At 41.0% G+C, this 27018-nt stretch overlaps 2 protein-coding genes across 6 annotated transcripts in view; one reads left to right on the plus strand and one right to left on the minus strand.

Annotated features, from left to right (window-relative positions):
• The window catches only part of CNGB3 (cyclic nucleotide gated channel subunit beta 3), a gene marked incomplete at its 5' end in the record, with an annotated part of 55216 nt that extends 52063 nt beyond the window's left edge, over positions 1-3153 (plus strand). The window contains one exon of the mRNA XM_083749558.1: positions 10-3153. Within this exon, the coding sequence (XP_083605684.1) occupies positions 10-411 (402 nt within the window). The 3' untranslated portion in view covers positions 412-3153. The remainder of the gene's footprint in view (positions 1-9) is intronic.
• CPNE3 (copine 3) lies at positions 2441-26933 on the minus strand. 5 transcript variants are annotated; one of them, XM_083747836.1, is made up of 17 exons: positions 26796-26933; positions 26420-26513; positions 22533-22672; positions 22175-22354; positions 20999-21073; positions 19878-19949; positions 17530-17613; positions 17144-17233; positions 14339-14437; positions 12617-12703; positions 11190-11249; positions 10112-10245; positions 9117-9171; positions 8970-9021; positions 7921-8054; positions 7000-7236; positions 2441-5125 (listed from the first exon to the last, which is right to left on the minus strand). In XM_083747836.1, the coding sequence occupies exons 3-17, from the start codon at positions 22662-22664 to the stop codon at positions 5003-5005; spliced, it is 1614 nt and encodes a 537-aa protein (XP_083603962.1). In that variant the 5' UTR covers positions 22665-22672; positions 26420-26513; positions 26796-26933; the 3' UTR covers positions 2441-5002. The 5 variants fall into 5 exon arrangements, with proteins under 5 accessions (XP_083603962.1, XP_083603961.1, XP_083603964.1 ...); XM_083747835.1 differs by lacking the exon at positions 26796-26933 and adding an exon at positions 26632-26784; XM_083747838.1 differs by lacking the exon at positions 26420-26513 and having other exon boundaries at positions 26796-26928.
• Positions 26934-27018: the final 85 nt, after the last annotated feature.

Here is a 27018-nt window from a genome sequence, read left to right on the forward strand (position 1 = left end):
TTGTTTCAGGAGGAAAAAGAAAGGGAAGAACAAGCAAGGAAAGAAAAGGAGGAACAAGAAAGGAAAGGAAAGGAGGAACAAGCAAAGAAAGAAAAGGAGGAACAAGCAAAGAAAGAAAAGGAACGAAAGGCAGAAAGAGACAAAAAAGAAAAAGCCAAGCTTGAAACCAAACCTACAGAAATAAACCCAACACAGTCTCCAGAAGCCAAAGAACCACAGTTGCAAGTGGAACCATCTGCCCATAAGGAAGAAGCAGCTCCCAGCAGCCAGCCAACACCACCGGCTCCTCCTAAACCTAGTTTGCTCAGAGGAACCACTAACCAGTCCCTTATCATTAGCATGACTCCTTCCAGCACCCCTGGAGAAGGAGATATTCTTACTGTTGAAGTCAAAGTGAGGGATCGAGTATAACTGGTGGTTCCTCTTGCTGTGCATTGTACCCAGTTCTGGGTGCCCAATTCAATTTTACAGGACCAAATCTGCTTATTTTTAGATACATGTTTCTACTGAAATTAGTCAGTCCCCCCCCTAGGTTTGCATCTATACGGGTTCCTCACACCTATTTCAGTATAAAAAATACAGGGCCTCTCCCTTCTGAGCCTCTGCTGGAGAAAATGGCCTTTTGGAAGGCTTTTCTTCATTGGGACTGCCATCTTGGGCCAAATTAACCCCCCCCTCCCGCCGCCGCCCTGGCTGAGACACATTTGATGGGGAACAGGTTTGCTTGACAGTAGAGGAAAAAGCTCTCTGGCTGGTTCACTGCTATTGAAATCGTCTCCTACATCCTAAGAAGCAGCTCTGTTTTGTGGAGTATTACACAGCCCTTGGAGAGCAACAAGATGGGTATGAGAGCTCATAATAGGTTCTCCCCAGTAGAGTTCTTTCCTTATGGCCCTCCATCCTGTTTCACTATTTCATTTAGAGCAGCAAGCCTCCAGAGTAACAGCCCCATTTCTTCCTCTCCTCGGCTAATAAACCACTGTTGGCAGAAAGGTCAGCTCCTACCTAACTGAGCTGTTTTAAACCCAATCTGCTGCTTTATGAGCCTTTTTCTGTTCTAATGTCATCAGATTAGGGAAAGGAGCCCAGCAAGAGGACATCAGTTAACCCTTGTGCTTCACATTTGCTCCAAAGTATTAAAATATCTGTGGCAGAGCAAAAATTCAGAAAAGGTTCCTGCAGAGATATTAGCATACTAGCAAATTTTGATTTCTCTCCTCTTATCATTAGGACCCTGTGGTTCTGTTCTCCAGAGAGAAGTAACCCATGCCTTTGGGGGGTATTTATTTCTGGAACTAGGCTAGGAAGAACATTTTTAAGGTGACTGAACTTGCAGCTACTCCTAATGAAATTTTTGCATAAAGAAAGTAAAACATGGTTGAGGAACAGCCATAGAGTGGGCTTCCCACTGGACTATTAACCAGACAAAGAAATCTGGGTACCCACTCCATATGTTCATCCTGATTTAAATTAAAGTAGATGTCTTCTATCTGTTCTGACTGAAGCTGGCTCTCCAGGACCAAAGTTTTTTCCCATGCAGATTTATTCGTTTAAGGCATATTTACCCTGCTCTTAGCACAAGAAAGTTGTGACTTGGAGTGACGTGGTAGCTTGAGCGCCTGCAGGCTCCACGCTGCCCCAAACGGTCTGCCCACCAACTCCCCTTCAGCTGTAGGGCGGCTGAGGAGAGGATGCAGGCAGACTCCTTGGTGGCCCCGCGGAGCATCCTGCCCCAGCTGGCCCCACCCCTGGGTGCAGGGCTCATGCGCCCCCCCCCCCGGCGCCTGATCGGCTTGCTCTGCCACATACAGCCCCACCCCCTATTGGGCTTCTGTGTCAACCCCTCTTCTTTCATTCTGAAGAAACCAAAGTTAGCATAAAGACCCCAAAATCTTTGTCGGAGAAAAAAGTTGTTGTCAGTTTAGTGCCAGACCACAAGCTTGAAAATCACTGATCTACAGGAACACAGGACTGTTCATTATGAAATGCTGTTGCTAAACTTCATGGTTGTCTGCTTGTTTCCCTCTCTTCATTCCAGTTTTCTCTACCACCGATTTGTACTTTGTTTTCTCACAGACAGACATTTGTAATTTATGTATTTAAAAATCCCTGAAAGGCTTGGATTCCAAGCTGCTCCTCCTTCAAGAATGGTAGATTTCTAACCAGATCCCCAATCCTGCCCCAACAGCCTCTTGCATCATATTCTGCCCCATTGCAAGGGTCCCCTAACACCCAGGAGTGGATTTTCAAGGGGTGGCAGGAAGCTTCAGAGAGAAAGGGAATGAAGGAAGGCTCTTTTTTCTGTTTCAGAAGGAAAGTTAGAATACAAGCTAATTTCTTAAAAGTACAAAGCAGGGACATTATTTCTATTTTCTGTGAAAGCCACAATAATAAGCAAATGCACATTCAGAGCTTAAAAAAATGACAAAAGACATTAGAATTGCTGAGGGGCGTAAGTGGAGTTTAATATACTGTGTTATATGGCATTAAGATAATGTTACACCTGAAGCTAACTTCAAATACAAGAAACTGTATTACACAAGGAATAGTGTTGTGCATAGAAATACCATACACCGTAAGATACTTTCTTCATAAAGCTATATTTTGCTTTGAAAATATACAGGAAAAAGTAGATTCCTTTTGTTACAAAAGCAGCTAATGATCACCTTCCACCACAAGGTGGTGCTAATGCATAACTCCTGCTGAAGAGACAAATGGAGGAGATAAAAATAAGCTTTGACATTAAGGAAATACTGCTAATATTTCTGGGGGTGCTGCTTTTGGAATTTTTAAAAAATATATACATACTGAATTCTGGCCCACCCCTGTTTATTGTTTAAAAGAGGAACAATTCAGTAGGTCCAGAAGTCCATTACGGTATAAACTTGGCAGATTCAAGCCACAGTGTACCTATTAAAGGCCTATTATGAGATGTGAAATACACAGTACAGAACAGACACTGAATGGACTGGAATGCATGTTTTCTCATTCACTTTGAAATGAGATGTGTGAACCATTAACGAAAGTAGACAGGGATGGGTTTTTTTCAGACTTTGCTACAGAATACTGCTGCAGTTATGTGGGCATTTGATTCACACAGAGAAAGAAAAATAACTATTTCAATTCTGTGATCCTCAAAACTTCTGGACTTTATACAAGGTTGGCTATAATCCACTAAACAGTAATTTCAAAACAACCCTGAATCCAGTTTTGCTTTGCTATCCAGTAAATGAGAAACCATGATGTATATAAAAACTTGCAAAAGGCGACATAACAAAAATAAAAGTTATCAATGGTCTGAGAACAAGAGACAGTTCAATGTAGTCTATCCACTATAGGAATAAAACATTCAATCAGAGCAACAGCTGATAATTCCAAATACACCACTACTTTTGATTATCCACAGAGTAGATACATTTGATTGAGCATAATAAACATCAATCTGACACCCTTGAGTTTTGACATGACCACAAGGCAAAGCATGAAGACTGAAGGCATACGGTTCCAGCCTCAGAGGAATAATGTGCATCTAGACCCTGAACAATCATTTATAGGATGTGGATCTGACCCACACTTTTTCTTACTACACAATTAACAATCATTTTCAGACACCTCAGTCTAATCCATGTCACTGTAGCAGTTAATAAAAAAAGTAAGTGATTCCCCAAAGGCAACAGTGAAGAATGAACAGAATAATCTAATTACGGTAGTTCTTGTGCAAAAGGGAAAAACACAACACAAATTCAATCATTCTGGGCCAACTTTGCTCTAGCACAAATGAGGGGCATCCTAGAACTAGCTAAACCAAGACAGTGTAAAAAATTAAAGTGAAAAAAGAATACAGGTTCAGTAGCACATACACCTCTCTATAGACAGCTATAAAATTGAGAAAATTACTCTTATCAAGGAAGGGTCCTTCCTCATTGGCACATACTGGGTTTCCTAGTCCACAACAAGTCACATGCTATTACTTTCTAGTCAGATTCTCTAAAAGTCAACTAGCTTCGTAATACAGTGGACGCTCGGGTTGCGAACGTGATCCGTGCGGGATGCACATTTGCAACCTGCATTGGCACGTCTGCGAGAGCACGGGTTGCAATTCAGTGCTTCTGCACATGCACGGCCGCCAAAACCCGAAAGTAACCCATTCTGGTACTTCCGGGTTTCGGCAGTCCATAATCCCCCCCCCAAAAAAAAAAACGCAACCTGAAGCGTCTGTACCCCGAGGTATGACTATATGATATACAGTCAAATAAATCTTTGTTAAATTTATATCTTCTGCGTTGCAACTGCTGGCAACATTGCATAAACATGAGATGCTTGATTTGAAAAACAACCAACATGATTTACATCTGAAAGTCTTACTATAGCTCATTTCAAGGTACCACTCTATACTCACTTTTCACTGTTTCATAATGATACAAATGTTCATAAATGGCCAAGAAAGATAACATACTAGTCATTTGGGGTGGGGGGGGGGGAGAATGAAGACAGACCTTTACACTCTGCCCTGGTCTTGATGCTTCTCTGCAAATGGTTGAACATTTTATATTAAGCTTATGCAAGCTTTGAGCAGCCAAGGCTCTCTTAAAGGAGGAAGTCAAGATGGGTACAGCGCACTGCTTTCAAAGGCACACTAAAGCCCTGTACCTAACCGCAGCTGGAGGCACACTGTGTTTTGTCCTGGGCACTATAAGCAGCCAAAGGGGTGATGGCATGGCAAAAAAGCAAACTGGCATGTTCTTCCTGAAGATGTACATAGTTTGAGAGTTTTGTTAAGTCTAAATAAAGTTTTCAGTCGCGCTTGCAATTGACTGTTAAAGCAAAATGGCATCTTTGGCGACCCAGAACAAAAAAAGAAAGAGAGGAGTATCTGAAACAGTTTATGCATTTTATGTGCTGTATCAAAAGGTCCTGTCATCCACCCTGGCCTGTTGACACTGCAGAGGAAGGTGGTGAAGACATTCCCCACATAAGGAACTAGATACTCAGGGTCAGCTGCTCAGCTCCCATCTTGCTTTGCTGCAGGGTTGTTTGGAGGCTGGAGCTTGAAAGTGCTGAAGTAGTTCACCACTTGCTGAGGCACTTCTGCCAGGACACTCTGAGCAAGCGCTTCTTTGGGAGCCTTAGTCAAAGGAGAAACAGAGTGAACGTCGGAAGTCAAGCAAAAAAAGCACACATTGTAGTCCCTGCTGATTTGGGAAGATCAACTTAAAGGCATTTCCTTGAACACACACCACACAATGTCAGCCGAAAGTTTACTTGCCCATTTGGTCCCACCATTAATCTGTATGAGGCGACACACTGGATTTTATTATTTCATTAACATTTACTATGAAACCCCTAAGCCACTTGACTGGCTCGTACCTATAAGAGCTGGCTGGCTTTATGTAATTTAGATAATCCACAAGATTAGTTACCAGATCAACTTAAGATAAGAATATCCAGAGAGAATAACCGTTATGTAATGCCCATAAAAACTGCCACTAGCCAGGGCAGTTAACATGCCATAAAAATTAAGCTGCTGAGGTTGGTTAATGACTGTAATTTCTTCCAGTCTATATAGCCCTAACCTTTCCCTGAAGCATTACTTAACCTGAACTTCTCCTCCAAGGGCATTTCAAGTTCCAAGCATGAGATACTAGGAAAAACAGAGCCTGTTTATAGTAAGTGAATCCTGTTACATGCAGAGTGATAAAGGCAAACTATTAACTACCAAGTTAAAGTACAACCTACAGTGGCAGCGCATTAGAATGTAAGGGATCCCCCCCCCTTGCCCTACGGCAGTTTGCCTAAACAAATAATGAAAAGTAAGGAACATTGATGCCCTAATTTCAGCTTTTCAGCAGGGAGTGGAAATGGAGCATAAAATGTGCAGAAAACCTATTATGAGATTTCACACACAAACAGGTCTTCAGAAAAGGGCTCTCTGGAAAGCAAAGGCATTTTTGCTTTCCAATTTTATTCTACAAATAAAATGGCTATAAGTGAAATGATATTTACACAATAGACTGTGTGTCTGAATAGGAAGAGGAAATGTCTGCCTTTTATTTCACTCTGGGGTAACTGATGAGCTTTGCCTTCCATATCATTTGACTGTAATAGGAGCCTTTCTTACATTTTAAAAAAGGAAAATACCCTTCCTTTTGGGACACAATATTCTTTTATCCATGAAATGCACTATCCAAATGACTCAATTCTTCTGTAATAGGGTAGATTCTCAGCCACAGTTACTAAGAGTATCATGTTTAGATAAAACAATTATTCACTGAGACCAGAATTACAATCTTTCATCCTGTTTTTGTTTTTCAATTATTTTGCTCACAGGAGGGGCAACGGATACATAAAGTCCCAAGTCTTTATGCAAAGCTTGTTAGGCTGCACAGCCAGTCCTGCAACAATCTGGTTCATATGCAGGCTACATACAGCAGTTGGGTGTCTCCTAAACATCTCAATCAAATCATCAGCTGAAGATCACAGCACATCCCAGGAGGCCCTCTGGCCTCAGGTTTCTTCACTTTCACACTGCCAGAGGAAATGGTCATTGATAAATTTCTCAGTACAGTCCCACCTAAGAAGGAACATCTAAAGCTGCCATCACACTGGTTCATGAAGCGTCTTCTTTTCCTCTCAACAAACTCACAGTCCAAGATGCTCAAGCAGAGCACTCTGTACTGGTTTATAAGTGGTAGACAATTTTTACTGGAGCACTGTCATTAAAAAAACCTCTACTTTCCCGTTCCTCATTATATCTCATCATGCAAAAAGCTTCAGACCCTACTTGTTTGTGTGTGTATATAAGATAATTCACATGTATTTAGACCAGCAGCAACTGGCTTTCTGGGAGATTTCCATAGCTCTTCTTGAACTGCTGTCACACAGATCTTTTGTTAACTTTGTAAGCCAAAAATGCCAAAGCTATCAGAACTTCAAGATTTTGGCTGAATCTTCTGCTATAATCTAACAAGCATTAAGGGTGTCATTAGAAACAGTACTTACATTCTGGAACTGTCGAAATGGCACAAATTGAACGATGTCTCTAATAGCAGCCTCTCCTGAAAGAGACCTCAGAGCCCCACTGTCACTGTCAAGGAATTCCATGGCACTGAAATCAGCTCCTCCAACACCAACAATTATAATAGACATGGGAAGCTTGGCTGCGTTAACAATGGCAGATCTGGTCTCATCAAGGTCTGTTATCACCCCATCAGTGATGATCAGGAGCACAAAATATTGCTGTTGAACAATTGGATACCTTGTTAAATCTGAGAACAGAAATAAACTCCTGAAATACAGTCGCAGGTGGCACTGATATAGAGGCACCCTTTTGTCAAAGGAAAAGGTTGGTGCAGAATGAGATTCATTCAAGGCTCAAAGTCTTCATCAGGGGAAGACCAATTCTATGGGTGTATCAACTCTCAGGAGATAATTATCTGACTCCACCAGTGCCTACAACTGAAGCTCTCTTAAAGTTGAAGCTTCGATTCCACAATGAAACATTTAAATAAGTTTCCTCCATAGGGGTCCACACATGTTAAATAGCCAAGTTTTGTGCTTTTCACTGACCCTACTTCTCGCCCAGGAGTGCAAAAGTAGATTCTTGCTGCTAACACCACACTTGGCATCAGGCTCAGCAATATAGCCTCCCCTCCCTGCATGAAGGGTCCGGCTCCTCAGGGAATCCTCAGGACTTGAACCCACTAGCTCCAAAGCCACTGGTGCACCACTCCCAAAAACACCTTTTCAGGGCTTGCTGCTTGCTGCCCTCCCCACCTCCACATTAGTAGTGCTCCTCTCTCTGAGCAGATAGACACCTACATGGTATCTCTCCCACCACCAATGTCCAGGGAGCGGGGTTGGATTGCCCTCCAATAAATGATGAGTAAGAGCATGCCCATTTAGAAATTACAAAGGACTTACAGAAGCTGTTTTTTGCTGTGTAGCTGCAGCAGCAAACCTAGCCACGTGATTTATTATTGGAGAAAAGTTGGTGGGCCCATACAATCTTACTTGAGGAAGGCAGGCCCGGTATGCATCCACAATGCCTTGGATTCCTGGGGAAGTTAAGTGAACATTCTTCACTACATTTCAATATTAGCATCTCTTCCACAGCTTCAATGACACTCTAGTGTACTGAAGCTTCAGTAAGCATATATAGATACATAAATAAAAGGGTGTCCTTATGGAAGGATTTGTCAGATTAACAGCTCCATACTGCTGCTTATCTCAGGCATGTAAGGGTAATTGGCCTAGCTAGCAGAATAGTGTATAAAACTTAAGATTCCAATAGTGTGATGATGGGGCAGAGGGTGGGGGATGCTGAGGTTTACAGGATAGTAAGACTTAGGGGTCTTTGAGGCTAAACTGACAGTACCTCTTAGAGGTTCCTTTCAGATTAGCAAATATGGCCTCAAACATAGAAGCAGAGAGAATAGAGAATAGAATTACTATTAACTTCAAGTAAACACACTCTCATTTCAATTCTTTTTTCCACAAGTACTAATTAGACAGAATGAAACTTGGGAAGAAATTGTAAGCTACCCAGGCCTCTCATTTATGTGACAATTTTAATAAATAATATCTTCCCCTATCTTCATTTTGGGTTAAGACCTGACAGCTTTGATCAGATTTATTTCTTCCAGTTGACTTTTCTTTCAATTATACAATGTTAATGAACCACTGTTTATGCGCTGTGTAACTTTTTAGTTACCTGATTTTATTCTCTCTGCTGGGAATTTTTAGGCCACAAGTTGTTATTTGTGATATTATCATTTTAGAATATTGTATTTTAGCATTTAATGATTGTGTGCCCCCTGACAGCCTTATATAAATATAGCAAATTTAAAAAATAATGGTGCTAGTTCAAAAACATACAAACTGAGCTACTGTCACCTTGCTATGACCTACAATAAACCTAGAAATGCCAGGAAATTCTTTAACATCCGTAACTTAAAATTTTTCAAACTTACCACTGCAGAATGGGTTTGATGGGTTAAAGTTTAATGGAAACTCATGTGACACCTGTAAATATATGGAAGATGTTCCAATTATTTTATAGGTCCATTTCTAATAAGGCAGGTTTGTTGGTTTTTTTTTACAAAATTGTTTCACCTTACCTGGTAAGAGGGAGGAATCTGAGCTCCAAACCCAAAAGCTGGGAACATCTTATCTCTATAAAAGCAATTTAGAGCAAACCATTATAAACAAGTCACTGTTCTACATTCTTTCACAAAATAAAAGCATAGATTTCTTGCTTGCACTGCTATTAAATGCTAAAGTCACTTTCATGAACACAAAGTTCCCTGAGGGAAAATTTCCCATCCCCATCTCTCCCCAGCAGACCCCCTTTTTCCAGCAGGGATCCCCTGACCCCCTGGAAAGGCTTTCTAGGTGAGCTGAAAGACTAAACCAATTAAATCAGCCAGCTACACTGGTGATTTGTAAACCGTGACAAAACAGTACCATCAACTATCTGCAAAATAAAACACAATCCATTCAGAGCAGGATCTGTAGTACAGTGGTACCTCGGGTTAAGTACTCAATTCGTTCTGGAGGTCCGTTCTTAACCTGAAACTGTTCTTAACCTGAAGCACCACTTTAGCTAATGGGGCCTCCTGCTGCCACCACACCGCTGGAGTACAATTTCTGTTCCCATCCTGAAGCAAAGTTCTTAACCCGAGGTAATATTTCTGGGTTAGCGGAGTCTGTAACCTGAAGCGTATGTAACCCGAGGTACCACGGTACAATCTTCATATATTGTCAACATAATTACTCTAATGTTATACTAATTCATTAGACGCTAGAACTGAACTGCTAAGTCTAGACAAAATTTGCACTTCCCTTCACCAAGACAATATACCAATGAGACACATCCTGTTCTAACACATCTACATTGCTCAACAAAGTCAGGACAAAAAGAAACCAGAACTCCACCTTTCTGGATTAGACAAGTTGGGGAGAAAAAGGAGCAGATTTTTTGGGGAGGGGCTGTGTGTGTGTGTGTGTGTGTATATATCTCACAAGTTCTGAGTTATGTCATAATTCTAAATGTGTGTGCTTTAATTGTAATATACAAAAGCATATTGAGAACAAGACTAGCAGAGAAACTTACGTATCATAGTCCTGAACGACCATCCCAACAGACCAAATGGCAGTCAGGTATTCATTCACGCCATTAGGGCTGATGTAATGTAGGGAATCTGGCGAGCGAGGATCTCCATTCGAGCCAGTAAAGTCAATACCAACCTGTCAAAAGGTACAAACATCACTGATGTGAATATTACTGTCTGCTCAGCATTGCTATATTTTTAGAACCCGCCCTATTTTTCTGATCCTAAGGTGTTTTAAATTGTATTTAATGCTGTATTTTAAGTTGTTATAACCTGCCCTGGGAACTCAGGGTGAAGGGCAGAATAATATTCATAATCTTAACAACAACTACTTGAAAAACTGGGTTGGGCAGGGAAAACCTAAGAGACATCAAGGCTGAGGAAGCATGCAATTTACTTAGTTTTAGTTTTGCTATTGAACTAACAAAACAAGCATAGAATGGACCAAGCTGGGTGAAACATGAGTATTGTGGCACAAATCTCAGTTACTCATTTGCCTGAATAAGTCTTCCCTCCAGCCACTCTTCTAAACCTAAAAATCACTGGATTTTTCTATCAGGCTAACCTTTCTCACGAAGTTGTTGCAATGATAAAATATGAATGGGGGGGGGGGGGTTGAGAGCTGTGTATGCTGTGTCCTGGGCTTTTTAAAGGATGGCAGAATTTAAAAAGCCATCCTAAATAAGGATCTAGAGTTGCCCACTCCTGCTCTAGCTCCTGCTCCTGTGGGGATTTACAGCAACTCCTGATCCTAACCAACAGTTTTCACACAAATCAGGTATTCTTTTTTTACTTTTCTAAAGTACAGATCCTCCTTGACTGGAAGCCTCCTATACCTCAACTTCCCTCCCCCATTAGGAGGGAAGCACCAACATATTCCACACCATGCACGTTCTATATGCTTCCTCACCCACAGTGCTTAGTAGCTTTCAGGCCAACGGTTCAAATCCCAGCTAGTTCTGGTTAGGATCTTTATTATAGTCCAGTCTTTGGTTCTGGTGTGACAACCCCACATGATTATTCTCAAGTGGATTTGGTCCCCTTACTTCTCTTAAAAGAGCTGAGCTACAGCTTACTTACAGTAAAATTCAGCTGGCACCCTCCCATGATGTAGTCAAGGAAAGTACACTCCATTATAATCTGCAAAAAAAAATATATCATCAAAGCGCTCAGTGATACACTCAGGAACATAGACTTATTAGGATATGGCAATTAATTGGTTTGGTTTCAGAACACAGTGCCACCCCTACAGTCAATGCTGAGCCCTTTAGCCATCAGCATGGGTTTTCAACTTGGAGTAGGGGGGCAGAGGAGAGAGAGAGAGAGAGAGAGAGAGAGAGAGAGAGAGAGAGAGAAAGAAAGATTTGCAATGATGGCAGAAGTGGCAATAATGTTAATGAAGAGATGGACAATATACAAGCAAGAAGATTGAGACAGACAACCACTGTTCAATAGAAGTCCACTGCAGATGCAGCACCATGCATGAAAAAATCCTGACAACACAGGACATAATGGTCTGTCCACCTGCCCACACTCAGGTTGTGTTTCCATATACTTCTAGATCATGATTCAGTGCTATGCAGATGAGCTTCAATGAGTCTGAATTAAGCACTGAGAAAACAAACTCCCCACTCTCATCTTCTCCTACTACACGGCCAAGACCAGTTCTGCAGAGCTTAGTTTTGCTTTTAAAGAGTCTTGGTTTAGCATTACAGAGAGTGTATACTCACACATACAGTGCACTCAGAGCTTGCATTTCTTGACAGAGTGAAGAGGGAGGGAATAGGTAATATGATATTGGCCCAGGACTGAGCACACTAAAGGAAGTGGCTGTGTGCTTTTGCATGAGCATGCTGAGAAACACTTCTCAAGTGGTTTCATTTAAAAAAATATATACACAGCTCTTCCTCTAAATGATACCACAGTTGTTCACAATACAAACCACAATGAAATAAAAGTATTTGCTCCTATGTTGTGCAGGGATCAATAAGACCTATTATTTGTACTACAGTGGTACCTCCTGTTACTAACAGGATCCGTTCCGGAGGCCTGGCTGTATCCTGAAGATTTAATAACCGAAGGACTGCTTCTGCTCATGCGCAAGCGACAAACCCACTTCCGGGGTTGCCGCGTTTGCAACCCGAAGATTATGTTACCCGAAGGTAATGTAACCCGAGGGTCTACTGTACTATGCATCAACTTCTGGCTATTTAAAGTAATTCTATATTGACGGATTGTAGATTTGTTAAAAATAAAAAGAGCATTGGCAAGCAGTACTAGTTTATTCTATTTAGTATTTAGAAGTTTAACACCCTTACCCTGACTAATGGAACAATCCAGAGACATATTTTAAGTACAGTTAGCTGTCTAAATCCCAGTGGATATCTATGGATGCCTCATTTTCTCACGACTGCGGCCCATGCCTTTACGCTGGGATGACACAATGTCAAATGTGATTATTACTGCTGTAAACTTAACAACTGAAAGAGAAAAAATTTGATACTGACCTCACAATGTTTAACGCTCACAATGCCTGAATTTCTGTAGCTTTTCTTCTTTTGCCTCTTCTTCTCATTGATGCATTCAAATTCAGCCTACAAAACAGCAGCAGGGCAAAATTTGCACATATTAAGACTGATATCCTAAGCATACTTACTTCAAAGTTTACAGAACTTGAAATAGTCTGGGACCCTTGAGCAATATTACATTCTGCCACTTCTAGATTTGGTGTATTTGCAGCAAGGAATGGCTTAGTGTTATGAAAAAACCGCTTGTAAGTCCCCCCTCCCTTCTCTCCAGCACAACTGCAAGGAAGTAAGCAGAAGCTTTTTGTCTACCAGTCAGTTTGATGCTGTGTATGTTTATTCTTAAGTATGTTTTAGGAGTGGGACGCAGGTGGCGCTATGGTCTAAACCACTGAGCCTCTTGGGCTTGCCGATCAGAAGGTCGGCGGTTCGAATCCCCATGTGAGCTCCCGTTGATCAGTCCCAGCTCCTGCCAACCTAGAAGTTCGAAAGCACGACAAAAATAGGTACTGCTATGGCAGGAAGGTAAACACCGTTTCTGTGTGCTGCTCTGGTTTCGCCAGAAGCAGTTTAGTCATGCTGGCCATAGGACACTGAAAAACTGTTTGCAGACAAATGCAGCTCCCTCGACCTGTAAAGCGAGATGAGCGCCACAGCCCCAGAGTTGTCTGTAACTGGACTTAACTGTCAGGGGTCCTTTACCTTTATTATGCTTTAGGAAAACAAGTCAACTTCAAAACATAGTTGATCTATAGTTGTTCAGGTTCAGACATTAATAACAACTATTTGGTTAGTTCAAAACAAACCAAAACTTGTGTTTCCTTCCCTAAAGCTGTGCTAAAAGAGAGGGGAAGGGAGCTGTGCATAAATTACTAAATATCAAACCCAATCAGCAAGACAAGTTAGCATAGAGAAATCTACAGGCTTATAATTCTTCAGAAACACAAGAAAAAGTTAGTCAGAAGACAACACACCCTGGGAGAGTTTGCTCATCATAAGAAACAATGGTAACTGCAATTTAGCATCATTTATTGTTTTAAAAAAACATAAGCACAGAGCATATGTATTAGTAGTAGAAACCTTAGATAATTCTTCATTTTGTACAGGGCTATCTGCCAAATCCTCAAAGCACTTCATGTGCTCTCAGTAATAATGCAGAAGATAGCCTGACCTCAGGTTGTGCACACTATTAGTCTCCCATATAGACTCCTGCAATGTGGATTTGCAGTTTCCCTTAAAAGTTGTTCAGAAGCTGCAACTACTGCAGCCTGTTATCAGATACAACCATATAGGATCATGTCACTCTGATTCTGAAGGCACTACAATGAAACACTAAACCCGGAGCACAGAAACTTTATGGAACACCTTTCCCAATACCTGCCACCCTAAACCTTAAGATCAGCTGAAGAGAGTCCTTGTTCATGGTCCCACCACCTCGTGCAGCAGGTGGGACCGTGAAACCTGATGGTACAGATTGGACTTGAGACCTACCTAGTGTTGTTGTTTTTACAAGTTGTATGAATCTGTGTTCTATTTTATAGTATTATTATTAAAGCTGTATGTTGTGCTGTAATCCATCGAATACTCTGATCTGAAGGAAGGCCATGCATAAAAACTCTAATAAATAAGGAAGGGCCTGTATAGAAGAGAAAGTGGATTGCCTAAGGCTACCAGTGAGGTAGGGAGGGAAGTAAAAGAACTTACTGGTGAATGTCGCGACGCTTCCTTCAGTTTTGATAGTGTGGTCTGAAAGGTCCCTATGAGATCATGGGACCCATCACTGTCATAATCATAGCACTCAACCTAAAAAAGAAGCATTCTTTGTTAACCCAGTATGTTGTGGTTACAGCACTGACACCATGTAATTCAAGAGAGCAAAAGAGAAGAAATCGTGTGCTTCAGGCTTTTGCCACTTCTGAGTATCAGTCCCAAGATAATTAGGCAGGCAAGACTAAAATGCAGCAGTAGTGACCTACAGAGCCAAAACTGTAGTTCCACTGAAAATACGATGCATGCGTAGTAATTGTTTTATGGCTCCAACATCAAATGCCACTTATGTGTAAAATGTGTATTTCACATTTATTTTAAACAATTCTAGTTACTTTTAATTATACCTCACATTGATGTTCCTTGGGCCCATTGCCACTCCTACTCAAGTATGGCAAGAGCATCACCGTATTAGGTTAACACACATGCACATGCACTCTCCATCAGTGCAAACAGCATGCAGACACTGCTATGACCAAGGAGAATCTGTGAAACAGATTTTCATGTAATGACAGCACACAGAATTAGAGTAAAGCTGAATTCAAGGGTAAGGAATAAGACCAAAAACTTATCTTTTAGTATGGGCTCTTAAGAACATTGCCAAATTTTGCATTACTATAGCTATATTTCATCTTATTAAGAAGTTGATGTTTAACCCAATATACTAACAGTTGATACAGCCTTTTCAAGCTTGCTCTTGTTTTTGTGAGATATTCATATTTCCCACCCACAACAGAACTAATGAATGACTACATGCCTGCTCCTAGTAAGAGAAGCCTTCAATGACTCACTTCAACACACACAATTCAGGGGGAAACGTAATGAGATATCAAAGCAAGTTGTTTGTGTATTATAACTGAATACACAAACAGCCATTTTAACACAGAGAAAGGCACTTGTGATGGGTAGAGCTTGAAAAATGATTTTACTTACTATAATGAAATAGCCAGTTACATAAGACACTGTGTGCATAAAGTATTAAAGCATTGTTTGATCAGTCATTATAGTATAAAATGTTTTCCCTTATTCATTACAGCAAAGTAGTTTCATTTTAAACTGTTTTCCATAAGGTTGCAAGACTCTATTTCACCTTTTTCTATTTCCTCGGGAAGATGTAACATGGCAGGCCAGATTTTGATTACAATGGCACAGACCCGCATGCATATGAGGTTTTTCTGTATTCCGTTTGCACCGAAAAAGTTAAAACAGTTTATTAGAAAACTGCATTTTAGCTCATGAAGGGGCAAAAATAAACCAGCAGGGGTTGAAATTTACTTTGCTACAGAATTAGAATACAAACCATAATCACTGCATATAGAAACATACAGAAAAAAACTAGCAGTGTTTTTATCATTATGAGAATAGATGGTGAACATATGAATGAAGGGGCAAACCTTTAGCCGGGGGTGGGGTGGGGGGGTGGGGTGAGGTGAGGTCCAAGAGGCCAGTTTGTTTTGCAGATCACCCTCTCTATGGGCATAGAGACCAAAAGCCTAAGTTTGCAAGCTGACGTGGAGACGACTGATGACAGCAGATAAGGTGAATTAAAAGGGAGTTCTGTAGGTGGCTTGGGATCCAAATTCTTCCTGTGTCCTTGATATGTACCCAGGATGGCAAGTGGAGGGTGGGGTGGGGGTGGGGGTGGGGGTGGGGCAGGGGCTAAGTGCATCAGCTACACTCCAGACATGCACAACTTTTACAAGACCAGCAGGGCTTGAGATCTGGTGACTCTACAGGATTGCTGTGGGGCCGGCTACTATGTCATGATGAAATAAGCATTAATGAGCTGAAGAAAACACCCTTCATCAATGCAAGTTAAAGAGAGGAAAAGATTATCATAATAAAGGCAAAAGGGAACAAACAAGGACAAACTACAGCTTAAAGTATTATTAGGTGACTCTTGGGTTACAAGCACAGCGCTAACACTAGATTTAATGAAGCTATGAATGCTGGGTAAAACACAGCTTTAAGAATGCTTCTTAAAGCTTAGGTAAACAATTTACTTTACAGGTACCACACCCATTCTATAGAATTCTGTAGTCCAGTAAGATATTTGATCTTTAGAAAAGCATGTTAAGTGTATGCAATGTGTTTAAACAAAAAAGAAGGAAGTCCCATTTAACAGCTCAGGTATATTCTCTCCACATCACGGTATTCAAACACCCAGTAGCTGCTATTTCTGCTACTGCCAACAAACCTTTACATTTTCAGAAAAGGATCATACCAACAGCTCACTTGTAGCCCATATAACCCACAAAAATGTAATTGTAAATATTGAGGGTGAAATTCAACATGGCACTTAGGGAATCATTCTATCAGTGCAAGTATTTCTGCTTGCCTGACAGAATGGTTTTTCCTCTCCTCTCCCTGCATCCTGTTCTGGGGGCTTTTTCCTGACCCTCCAGAGCAGATTTGGGAGAGGCCCAGAGGCACAGGGAGAGAAGAGAGAGTGGGGAAGGCCCTGTTGTTCTAGCAGAAGTCCTTGGGTTATATATCTTCCACTAGATGGACTGGGTAGATGAATCCAGCCCTGAACAGATTTTTTAAAAATAGTTTTTGAGTCTGTTCACATGACATGCTAAGCCAAATGTTGACTGAACCAGGACTTAAGTTTAAGCAGTCTCCTCACTAACCATGGACTGTAGCCAAGAATAAACAATGTTTGGGCTTAGTATGGCATGTGAACCAGGCTCACGTTTAGTTTTAAATACTCATTCTACTTCCTCATCCTTTATACATTACCTTGATCGTTTTATCCATATCTCCATAACACAAAGAGTTGAGAGAGATTTTAAATGGCCTCCATACGGGATTCAAGTTATTTTTAATAACCTAAATAAATACAAAATAATAATGGTTAAAACATTATTAAGGTTGCGGGTTTTTTGCATTAACCATCTTTTTATAACTTTGGCTGTTCCAATAACTATCGCTAATCCTATCCTTGGAGTTTCCCATACATATCACAGTAGGATAGGATGCTGCCTGATACAGTAGCTTTAAAATTTCTTTCTGAAATTGCTATAGTTATAGAAACCAGTAGTACCTCATAAAAACAGAACTAAAAGTATTAAAATAGACAATGAGTCAAATCAGCCCACTTCATAAAAGAACGAGAACCACCTTACTTCTGTTCTGTGCACCATCACCCAGTTTCCTTCAGAGGTCTGCTTGTGGAACTCCAAATAAGGATCAGATTTTCCAAAGAAATCCTGCAATTAAAACAAAGGCTATTGCTTTAAAATTGTCTTTAGAGGATGGAGTTGTTGTTTTTTTTTGCAAATGTCAGGCTGCAGAGCAGAAAGAAGAAAAGCACTGCCCCTCGCCCTGCCTTCAACTGTCACCTAACAGAAACTATTCCATTAAGCTAACTGAATTGCTGCCATACTGGCTGGTCATTATAAGAACAGTAACTTTAAGAACTGATGCCTCAACTTCTTTTTTCTTCCTCCCTTTTTCCTTGTGTGTCATGACTTTTTGATTGTAAAACTGAGAGCCTGGACTATTTTATTACTGATATTCATAAGCTGCTTTGGAGTTTTTTCAGCTAAATAATGGGGTGAAAGTCCTTTAAATAAACTTTACACTATATTACTTCCTGTTCAAAACAGACACCACCTATATGCCAAGTACAAACATGCAGTTCACTTCCGCTTTTCCACCAGCGCTGCACATACATGCATGGTTGCATTCAGATTATTAATCCTTCCTTGGGAAATTCTGTGAATGCAAGTCTCTGCAACTCCAGTCAGAACAATGGTAGTGGTTAAGTATTTCTGTAGAAGTTCTCTCTCTCTCTATCCCTCTCTTTCTATAACAACAATAGCCATAACCACCAGAAATAGCAACAAGGAGAGAAGTAAAAGCATTAAGTAATACATGAAATATAAGCGTGGAAGAGCAAAATGAAGCCACATATAGCAAAGCTGTGTGTATGGTGTATCAACTATATTAACTGCACAAATATTTTGGTTACATTTTTTCAGGTGTTGAGTGCTGCAAACTATTTGTTTGATGTAAAAAAAACTATGAAACACGCAGTTTATAAATTTGTGGCTTCATCTTGCTAGCATACTACCAAAAGATCAGAAAATTCAGCAATTTATGACAAAGCGGGCTAAATGCAAAGTTGTTTATTTAAATATCAAAGGGAACCACATAAAATGCAAGTGCTTCATCCCCAAATCTGAAAGTATATTTCAGTTTTTATGAAGTTCAAACTAGATACCACAGCACAACAGCACAAACTGAAATCCCCTCTTTGAGTTGGTTCACATGCAGAGCTGAATCATGATGTAGCATGTATGTGTGCTCCTTCTTCCCTTCCTCACTCTATTTTAATTCTGTTTGCATGGAAACCACAGTTTGCCCTGACTTGTGAACCAGCAGGTTACAGTTTCCACAATGTAGGGATGATTGCAGAGTGGGGAGTGGGGTCCGGAGGGAGCACACTCCCCACCGCAGGCAGCCTCAGCCTGCCTGCACGCATGACCTTGGGGTGCGGAGCACATACACCCCTCACTGAGAAAGCCAAGGCTGTCTGAACATTGTTGCCTCTGTCTAACCTTTTGCGGTCTCAGTAGTCTGCGGTGTCCTGTCTGTAACCTTTGTCTCTGAGACCTTTTGTCTCCTTCATCATACACTGTGCAAGGGGAAAATGACGTGGTGGAAACAGGTGCCAAAATAGCTTTGTACTATCCCACTATCTCGGGACTGGAAGATGTTTAAAGGTCATAGCACAAAATGTATCTGCTTGGGTTTGCATATTTGTCTCAATAAAAGGAGGCTCCAAAGGGCTGGCCGGCAGCTCGCTTTCAGCTCACCTGTGCGCAGCTCACCTGTGCGCAGCTCACCTGCATTATCAACTCCTGCTTCATGTCCCTCACTTCACCACAAGCCAACTAAAACCAAGCCTACAAAGCCAGTTGCATCCATATAGCTTTCCAGTTTAAGCTGCAGTGGTTTTCACAAAGCAGAGAACATAAGGGAACCACTGGGTTCATTTGTTCAACAGAATAAACTTTTTAAGTTATTCCGTGTCACTACAAAATTGCCCTGTTCATATGTATCCAACTCAACAGAAATCCAAAGGTCATCTTTTAATATTTCCATACATTTCTCATGTGTTCCAGCATAAAACTAAAAACTTCTTCCTTAGCTGTGAATTAAAGAACACACACTTTGAGCACAATCCTATGTTTGTCTGCTTACAAGTCAATCCCACGGGGCAACATCCAACATCCCTTTCCTTTCCCCTGCAGCCCCCCCCCCCCCGATCTACTCTCCAGGGTCATGAAATCACCCAGAGCAGGTTTTGGGGGATGCTCAGGGGTTGCAGGAAAAAGGAGAGAAACAGCAAATCTTGTTACACAAACAAGTCAATTCCATTTGGTAGGAGGACAAAGTTGGATTTTGCCCATTGCTCAATATGATTTAACCCCAGATAAACGTGTATAGAATTGCAACCTTGACGTACCTTGTTGTCCAGTTTCCTTGCTTCAACTTCAAACATGACTACCCGATTATCCTTTACTTCTTCAGCAGTAATCTAAGTAAGCACACAAAGACAACATTCACCATGATAAGATACTGCATTCTAAAGTATGTAATAGAATTCTTTTATGGGCAGTAGAATGAAACGTATGACAAATGGAGTGTAGTAAAATTTGAAGTAACATTTATATTTCTATTATTTTTTTATTATTTTCAAAAGCAGTAACAACATGTTCACAGCTATAAAAAAAGAATACAGTTTTATAGTAATAAGAAGATGCTCCTTCCTCCCATTTTAGAACATTAAAGGGTTGGCCACAACAGACTCATAATGCATGAACACCCCGCTTTGAAAAATGTCAGTCAGTTTTCAATTTCTCCAGCTGGCATGTGAGGCTGCTATTTGAGATACAAAATCTGAAAGATGCAGAACTAGGCATGTAATTGGTTTTTAAATTAAAACTAGCCCCTGCCTTCTGGTAATGAAATTTAAAGTGAAAAATGTAGGGGGAAAACCCCTAAAACAATTAAAACAGGTCTTAATTAATTCACTTATTTCCTAGAAAGTACATAGGATCCCAACCTGCATCTCATTAATTTCCGCAGAATTTCAGCACGCTTAAATTTAAAGGTAAAGGTAAACGTACCCCTGCCCGTACAGGCCAGTCGTGTCCGACTCTAGGGTTGTGCGCCCATCTCACTTAAGAGGCCAGGGGCCAGCGCTGTCCGGAGACACTTCCGGGTCACGTGGCCAGCGTGACGAAGCTGCATTTGGCGAGCCAGCACCAGCGCAGCACACGGAAACGCTGTTTACCTTCCCGCTATAAAGCGGTACCTATTTATCTACTTGCACTTGGGGGTGCTTTCGAACTGCTAGGTGGACAGGAGCTGGGACCGAACGACGGGAGCTCACCCCACCGTGGGGATTCGAACCGCTGACCATGCGATCGGCAAGTCCTAGGCACTGAGGTTTTACCCACAGTGCCACCCGCGTCCCTAAGGCGCATAAATTTAGTTTTGACTAAATTCATGTTTCCCTGGGTCATCAAAATCTTTGTCCACAAAGAAATACCAGAAGGGAAAAAACCATTTGTGTTTTCATACCGTTATTTTTCCTTTTCCTGCAGGTCTGCCATTTTTCAAGAGTAGTGGCCGGGTGAGCGTTTTGCTAGAAACAATCTGTAAAAATATAGAAATATCCAGAAACTAAACAGATTAAGAATTTACCTTGTCTACAGAATTCTATAAATGGTGACAGTCAAAGCTGTTAGCAGATGACTAGAAAAAAGAGTAACACAACAGGCCAGTTCAGATGCAATTATTTGAGTAATATGCTATGGTTTATTTAACTGAGAATTGGCATCAACCCATGCATTAATTTTTATTTTTACAAATTTTTATAAACCACAAGTTCATATAAAATATCAAAAGACATAGTATAAACTAAAAGTACAGTATTTCAATAAAATCACAAAACACATTATTAAGATCTGGTTGGTGAAGAGTCTCAGGGTTAAAAAGGGTTAAGAAGGAATTCACAGGGCAGGGCATGTCAAGCTAAAGGTTTAGCCCCTGGTAAAGGCCAGCTGAATGGAAGGGAACTACCATCAACAGATCTTAGCAATCAAGGCAGAGCATAAGGAAACAGGGTTTATTTTTAACAAAACATTGTTTACTGCTTTTGCGTATGTAATAATTTTATACATATGGACTCTTAAGATACTTCCAGCCCAAATTGCTCACACAGTCACCCCTTTGTTACTTCTTGTTACTTCTATCATGGTTTGTTTAAACCAGTTTTACCAGTTACATAGTAACTAGAAAACGGAGGATTAATCTTGGTTAAGTAGCCAGAATCTGACTGGTTTCCCAATTTACCTGCAATAGGAAACTGGTTTACACAAATCTGATTTTATGTTCAGGGAATCAGTTTATCCATAGATATAAGGCAACAAGGAATGATAAACCACAGAGATTAGTTCTTGTAACAATCGCATTCAACATAACATTAGATAAACTGCCTATAAAAGGAAGGCAATTTACTACTTCAATTCTTATTGAAAAGCAGAACTTACAAAATGAGAACCTGCAACATGCTATTGTTCCCACTTTGACCTTTTCTTGGTTTTGCTGGGTGAAGGAACAATACCAGCATGAATGATGTTTCAGGTCAAATGACATTTCTCAGGACAGAACCAAATGAACTGTAAATAAAGCAACCAATAAAACTCTCTGAAAGTGAGAGAAAGTGAGAGAATTCCATGAGTTATTTACACCTACCTGCCCCAGTGTGCATTCAAATTCTCCTAAGAAGTCATCATCACTCAGATCAACAGTTGTATTGTCAATGTCAAAAATCCCAAATTTGAGTTTCTGCACCAGCTCAAAATAGTAATCAATTAGGAATCTCTTGGAAAACCTGGGGTCCAAACAGTTCTTGATTCTTTCTGTGCGATCAACCTGCGTATAAGACATTGGGTGGTGATGGGGAGAGTTCATCACATGATGTTTCAAAGAAATAAAACTCACTTTTACATCCCAGAATTTGATGTTTCTAAAGACCAAATTAAAACAAAGAGCTAATAGCCAGAAAAGAAACTTTATTGGAAATATTTAATTAAGTATCAACATACTATACCTCATACCACTGTTGTCCACTTGTGTGCTGAAGCAGCACACACAATGGGTCTGACTTGGAGCCAACATCTTTATCCAGGAGGCTGCTGCAAGAGATGGTTAGCTCCACCTTTGTTACACATTGCGCTGCCATCTGCCTCACTGGATGGGAAGCAAGCAACAAGTATACTTAACATTGGGGTCATTTTAACAGCTCACAGTCCAAATCCAACAAAGATTTAAGCACAGCCCACTGAAGCAGGATTGTGGCCCAACAGTCATTCAATAAATCATGACTATGGGTATCTTGGGTAGACATGCACCTTCCAGAGCAGAAAAGAAAAAGGTTTCTCTGCTGGCAAGTCAATAGCAGAACTAAGCAGCATAAATCCCTAACCAGCAGCTTAATCATTCACAGATAAACTACCATGAACATAAAAAGCATTCATGTGCAAGATGGATTGCAGTCACTCTCACACAGCAGAAATAATAACTTGCTCAATAGGTTTACCAATCAGCTGTACATCTGCATATATACCTGCCAACCAAGGAGAAAACATCATGCATTCAGTGAAATGAGCTCTAGTTTACAAAAGTTGATGCCACAGCAGTGCAGTCTGCAGGTACTACTCAGAAGTATGTCCCACTGATTTCAATGTGACATTTCCAGGTAAGTGTATATACAATTGCATCAATATATTTAAGACACTTATACTGTAGACACATAAAATTACCTAAACTCTGGTACTTTACAGCAACACTGTAGAAGAGTGATGTGATGAATCACACTTCTGGGTGTAGGCCAAAAGCCTCTTTTTTAAATAGTTTGTCATTCCAAGGATTCTCAGACTTTATAATGGGCCACACTAAACCATTCATTCAAGCTCTTTTAGACATGGTAGGACTGAACTAAAGTTGAGACAAACATTTTTTTGACTGCCAGGATAATGATTTTATTTTATTTTATTTTTTACAAAATTTAAACAGCCCTTCAGCTTGATGGATTTCAGGGCAATCCACAACAACAACCAACACAATGTTATAAAACATCACACTTTGTTACTAACCATAAAACTGAGAGGCAACAATAACTATAAAAGCAAGGGAGGTAGTCAGAGCAATTTAAAATGCCTGGGTAAACAGATATGCATTGACTTGGTGCCAGTAACAACCACAAAGGTGGAGGCTCCAGCCCATGAAAGTTTATACCACAATAAAGTCATTTGTCCTTAAGGTGCTCAAGATTCTTTGATGTTTCCACTGACTTGCTAGCAAATGTCAACGTGCCCCTTACCTTTACTGCGGATTAAAAGTTGAGCATGTGCTTTCAGCAAAATAGGAAATAAATAGTACAGCTTATGCTAAATGTAAAAGAGGGGAGGGGTTGACATCTTAGAAAATTGCATTTCATATCAAAGATGGCCTTTCATTCAAAATTTAATTTTTGTTGAGCTTTTTAAAAAGTTTTTAAGTAGGGACCTTGTTATCTCAGATCTTTTCTTTCTCCCTGTATAATGAAACAAGAAAGAACACATGTACTGCTCCTGCTAAAGGCTCTGTAATACCGTATTTCATTTTAGTAAATCTGCAATCTGGTGAGAAAAAACAACATCCTAGTTTATGGAACTTTAGGAAAACTTGGAAGACTTATGTGTTAAATTATCTGCAAACCCACACAATTTATTTTCTAAAGTCAAGAAGAAGTCTAGTAGGCCTGAACAACTGAATCAGAACTTGGGACTCCAGTCCATTCCAGATGCTAATGGCACCCTTATTTACAATACGAGCATAAACACAACCATGCTGAGTTGAACCAGAATTCCTTTGAAGCCAACTAGATGTCTCAAGAATGCTCAGAAAACAGGACCTGGTGTATGCTAAGGTACAGTGTACTCCAAACAACACTATTATTACTTCTGCACAAGCAATTGTTTCCTAAATAAACAAATGCAGTAAACACACACACTTTTGTCTAGAAAATGGAACTACAAGAGAAAAGAGCTTACAAACCACTGTTTGAGGGCCAACAAACTAGGCACTGAAAACAGAGCCTGTGCTATGGTTTGCTGTTATGTCTGAATTCATAGACAACTGTCACACCCACAATGCTCTAGTTGTCACACGATAACTACACGCCCATCCATTTCAACTCAATCATATGCTCAAGGTGTGAATGATTTGCTATACTGATCCTCAGGCTTCCCTGGGCATATGCTCCCCAAATTTGTAGGGAATTACACATGATAATCATATACAATTATCACTTTGTGTGGCAATTGTTTGCCACAGCTACACTGATGTGTTTCTCATAGCAGAAATGTAAAGCATATTAAGGGAAGGCACATATTACCAAAGACTTGGGGAGTTCTATTTTATTATTATTATTATTATTATTATTATTATTATTATTATTATTATTAAAATGTAAATACCATCCTTCATCTGAAGCTCTCAGGGTCGTTCACAAGATAAAAATACAGGATATTTGGCCACAGCTTAACATGTCTGATCTGGAAAAGACCCTGATGTTGGGAAAGATTGAAGGCACAAGAAGTGGACGACAGAGGACAAGATGGTTGGACAGTGTTCTTGAAGCTACCAGCATGAGTTTGACCAAACTGCAGGAAACAGTGGAAGACAGGAGTGCCTGGCATGCTCTGGTCCATGAGGTCACGAAGAGTTGGACATGACTAAACGACTAAACAACAACTAACGTGTCTGACACTTAACTGTCCTTCACAATTTGCATATTTGATTGTAATATTTTTAAAATAAGTTTTTTATGCTATATTTTAAATTATAATAATAATAATAATAATTTATTTGTACCCCGCCCATCTGGCTGGGTTTCCCCAGCCACTCTGGGCGGCTTCCAATGTTACCCACTCTAGGACCTAGGGGTGAAGGATGGGGAATAACTCATATTATTCTTTTAAATGTACACGATACAGCAGGAAAGACTAGTGCAGCACCAGCAACAATACCTAAAGAGACATGGTGATCTCTGCAAAGAAGACATGAAACAGACCTCATAGCCTTCAGTTCTCCACTGCCATCCTAGCATAGGAGCCACACCCAGTGCAGAACCTACACTCATCCGCCAAAGTTTACCCCACAGGGTACACCTTTCAGACCTCAATTTGGACTTTCATTCTAGATACGGAACTCAAAGCAGGTACACCACCTTCAAACAAACCCTCACACTTTAACCAAACTATATATATGACACATCTATATATATATTTTTAAAAAGTAAGTCAAGGATATTCCTCGGGCTTCTTAAGAAGAGACAAAGCCAGTGCTTTTTATATATAAAAAAGGTGCAGGCACTCACCATTAAGTTGTTACTGTGTGTGCCACACATTTAACATCTTGGGTGGAGGTTTGTGTAAAGGTGCCGGTACTGCATACCCTTCAGTAACTCCCAAGAAAATAAACACTGGTCAAAACAAACATCCGTCTAGGGATCACTGCTAATTTAAACTGGAAAATCGTCTCGGCTACAGTAACACACGTGTGTGTGTGTGTGTGTGTGTGTGTGTAGTATCCCTGAGAAATGCAACATAAATTAGATGAGATCCGACTTTCATTATGTATTCTGGAAACTTTCCAGGCTTCACTGTTACCTGTTCGGTTTAAGAACTTGTGCTTCAGCTAAATTTCGCCCGCCTCCCTCCCACTCCTTTATCCTACCTTTTGAGCCCGAGAAAAAGGACCTTTTTCTGGGGGTGGGGAGCAAACGGGCAGGATCCAAATGCTAGAAAACATCTTAAATGAATGGCATGACCCAAGTCCCCCCTCCCCCACCTGGGTTCCCATTTCCACCATTCCTCTCCGAGGCGCAATTCCCACAAGCGACCCGCAATTCCCACAAGCGCAGGCTGCTCCCTCGCTCGCTCCTTTACACACCTCAGAGAGGCTTCCTTCCGAAGCTGCTTCCCACAAACGTCCAAAAGGGCGCAGCAGCCCCTCCCTGAGCAGCGGCTCCTCTTCTCTGCAGGGCCTGGGAAGGACCGTAATAAATAATAATAATAATAATAATAATAATAATAATAATAGGACCGACGAAGCCCTTCCCAGATACTTGAATCTGGGGTGGAGGCTCCAACGGCCAGCCTCACCTCAGAACTTGTGTAACCCAAGGAGCTGTGGGCGAAGCGGGCCGTGCGCATGCGTCGGCCACCTCAGAGTACCCAGGGGGAAAATAGTAAATAAAACCGAACCTTCTAACCCCCGCCCCTCCCCCAGCACCACGAGAGTCACGTGAGAACACGGCCGGCGCTACCTCGTGACGTCGGCGCGGACGTAAGACGCCCCTCGCGCGCGGGAAATCCAAAACCGTAGACGACTCGCTGAAGGTCCGCCGCGAGGGGGGCGGGGAACCAAGAAAACCTCAGATTTTGGAGCAAGCCCGGCTGCTCTAGGAGGACACTTCCGGCGTGTCGGGGGCCTGGGAAACAGAGCGTTTCCGGCGTGGGTGGAAGTCTGGTGGGGGAAGTACGGGAAGA

Source organism: Podarcis gaigeae (genome assembly GCF_964106915.1).
Source record: "Podarcis gaigeae genome assembly, chromosome: 7".
Lineage (NCBI taxonomy): Eukaryota > Metazoa > Chordata > Lepidosauria > Squamata > Lacertidae > Podarcis > Podarcis gaigeae.

Bases quoted from the DNA above. Each gene is read 5' to 3' on its own strand.
- CPNE3 (XM_083747836.1), bottom strand. From the start codon at position 22,664: ATGGCAGCGCAATGTGTAACAAAGGTGGAGCTAACCATCTCTTGCAGC. The intron at 9,022-9,116 runs GTAAGGTGAAAC...ATATATTTACAG, and splicing joins AGATTCCTCCCTCTTACCAG to GTGTCACATGAGTTTCCATT. The intron at 7,237-7,920 runs GTAAGTCCTTTG...ATTGTTCAACAG, and splicing joins CACAGCAAAAAACAGCTTCT to CAATATTTTGTGCTCCTGAT.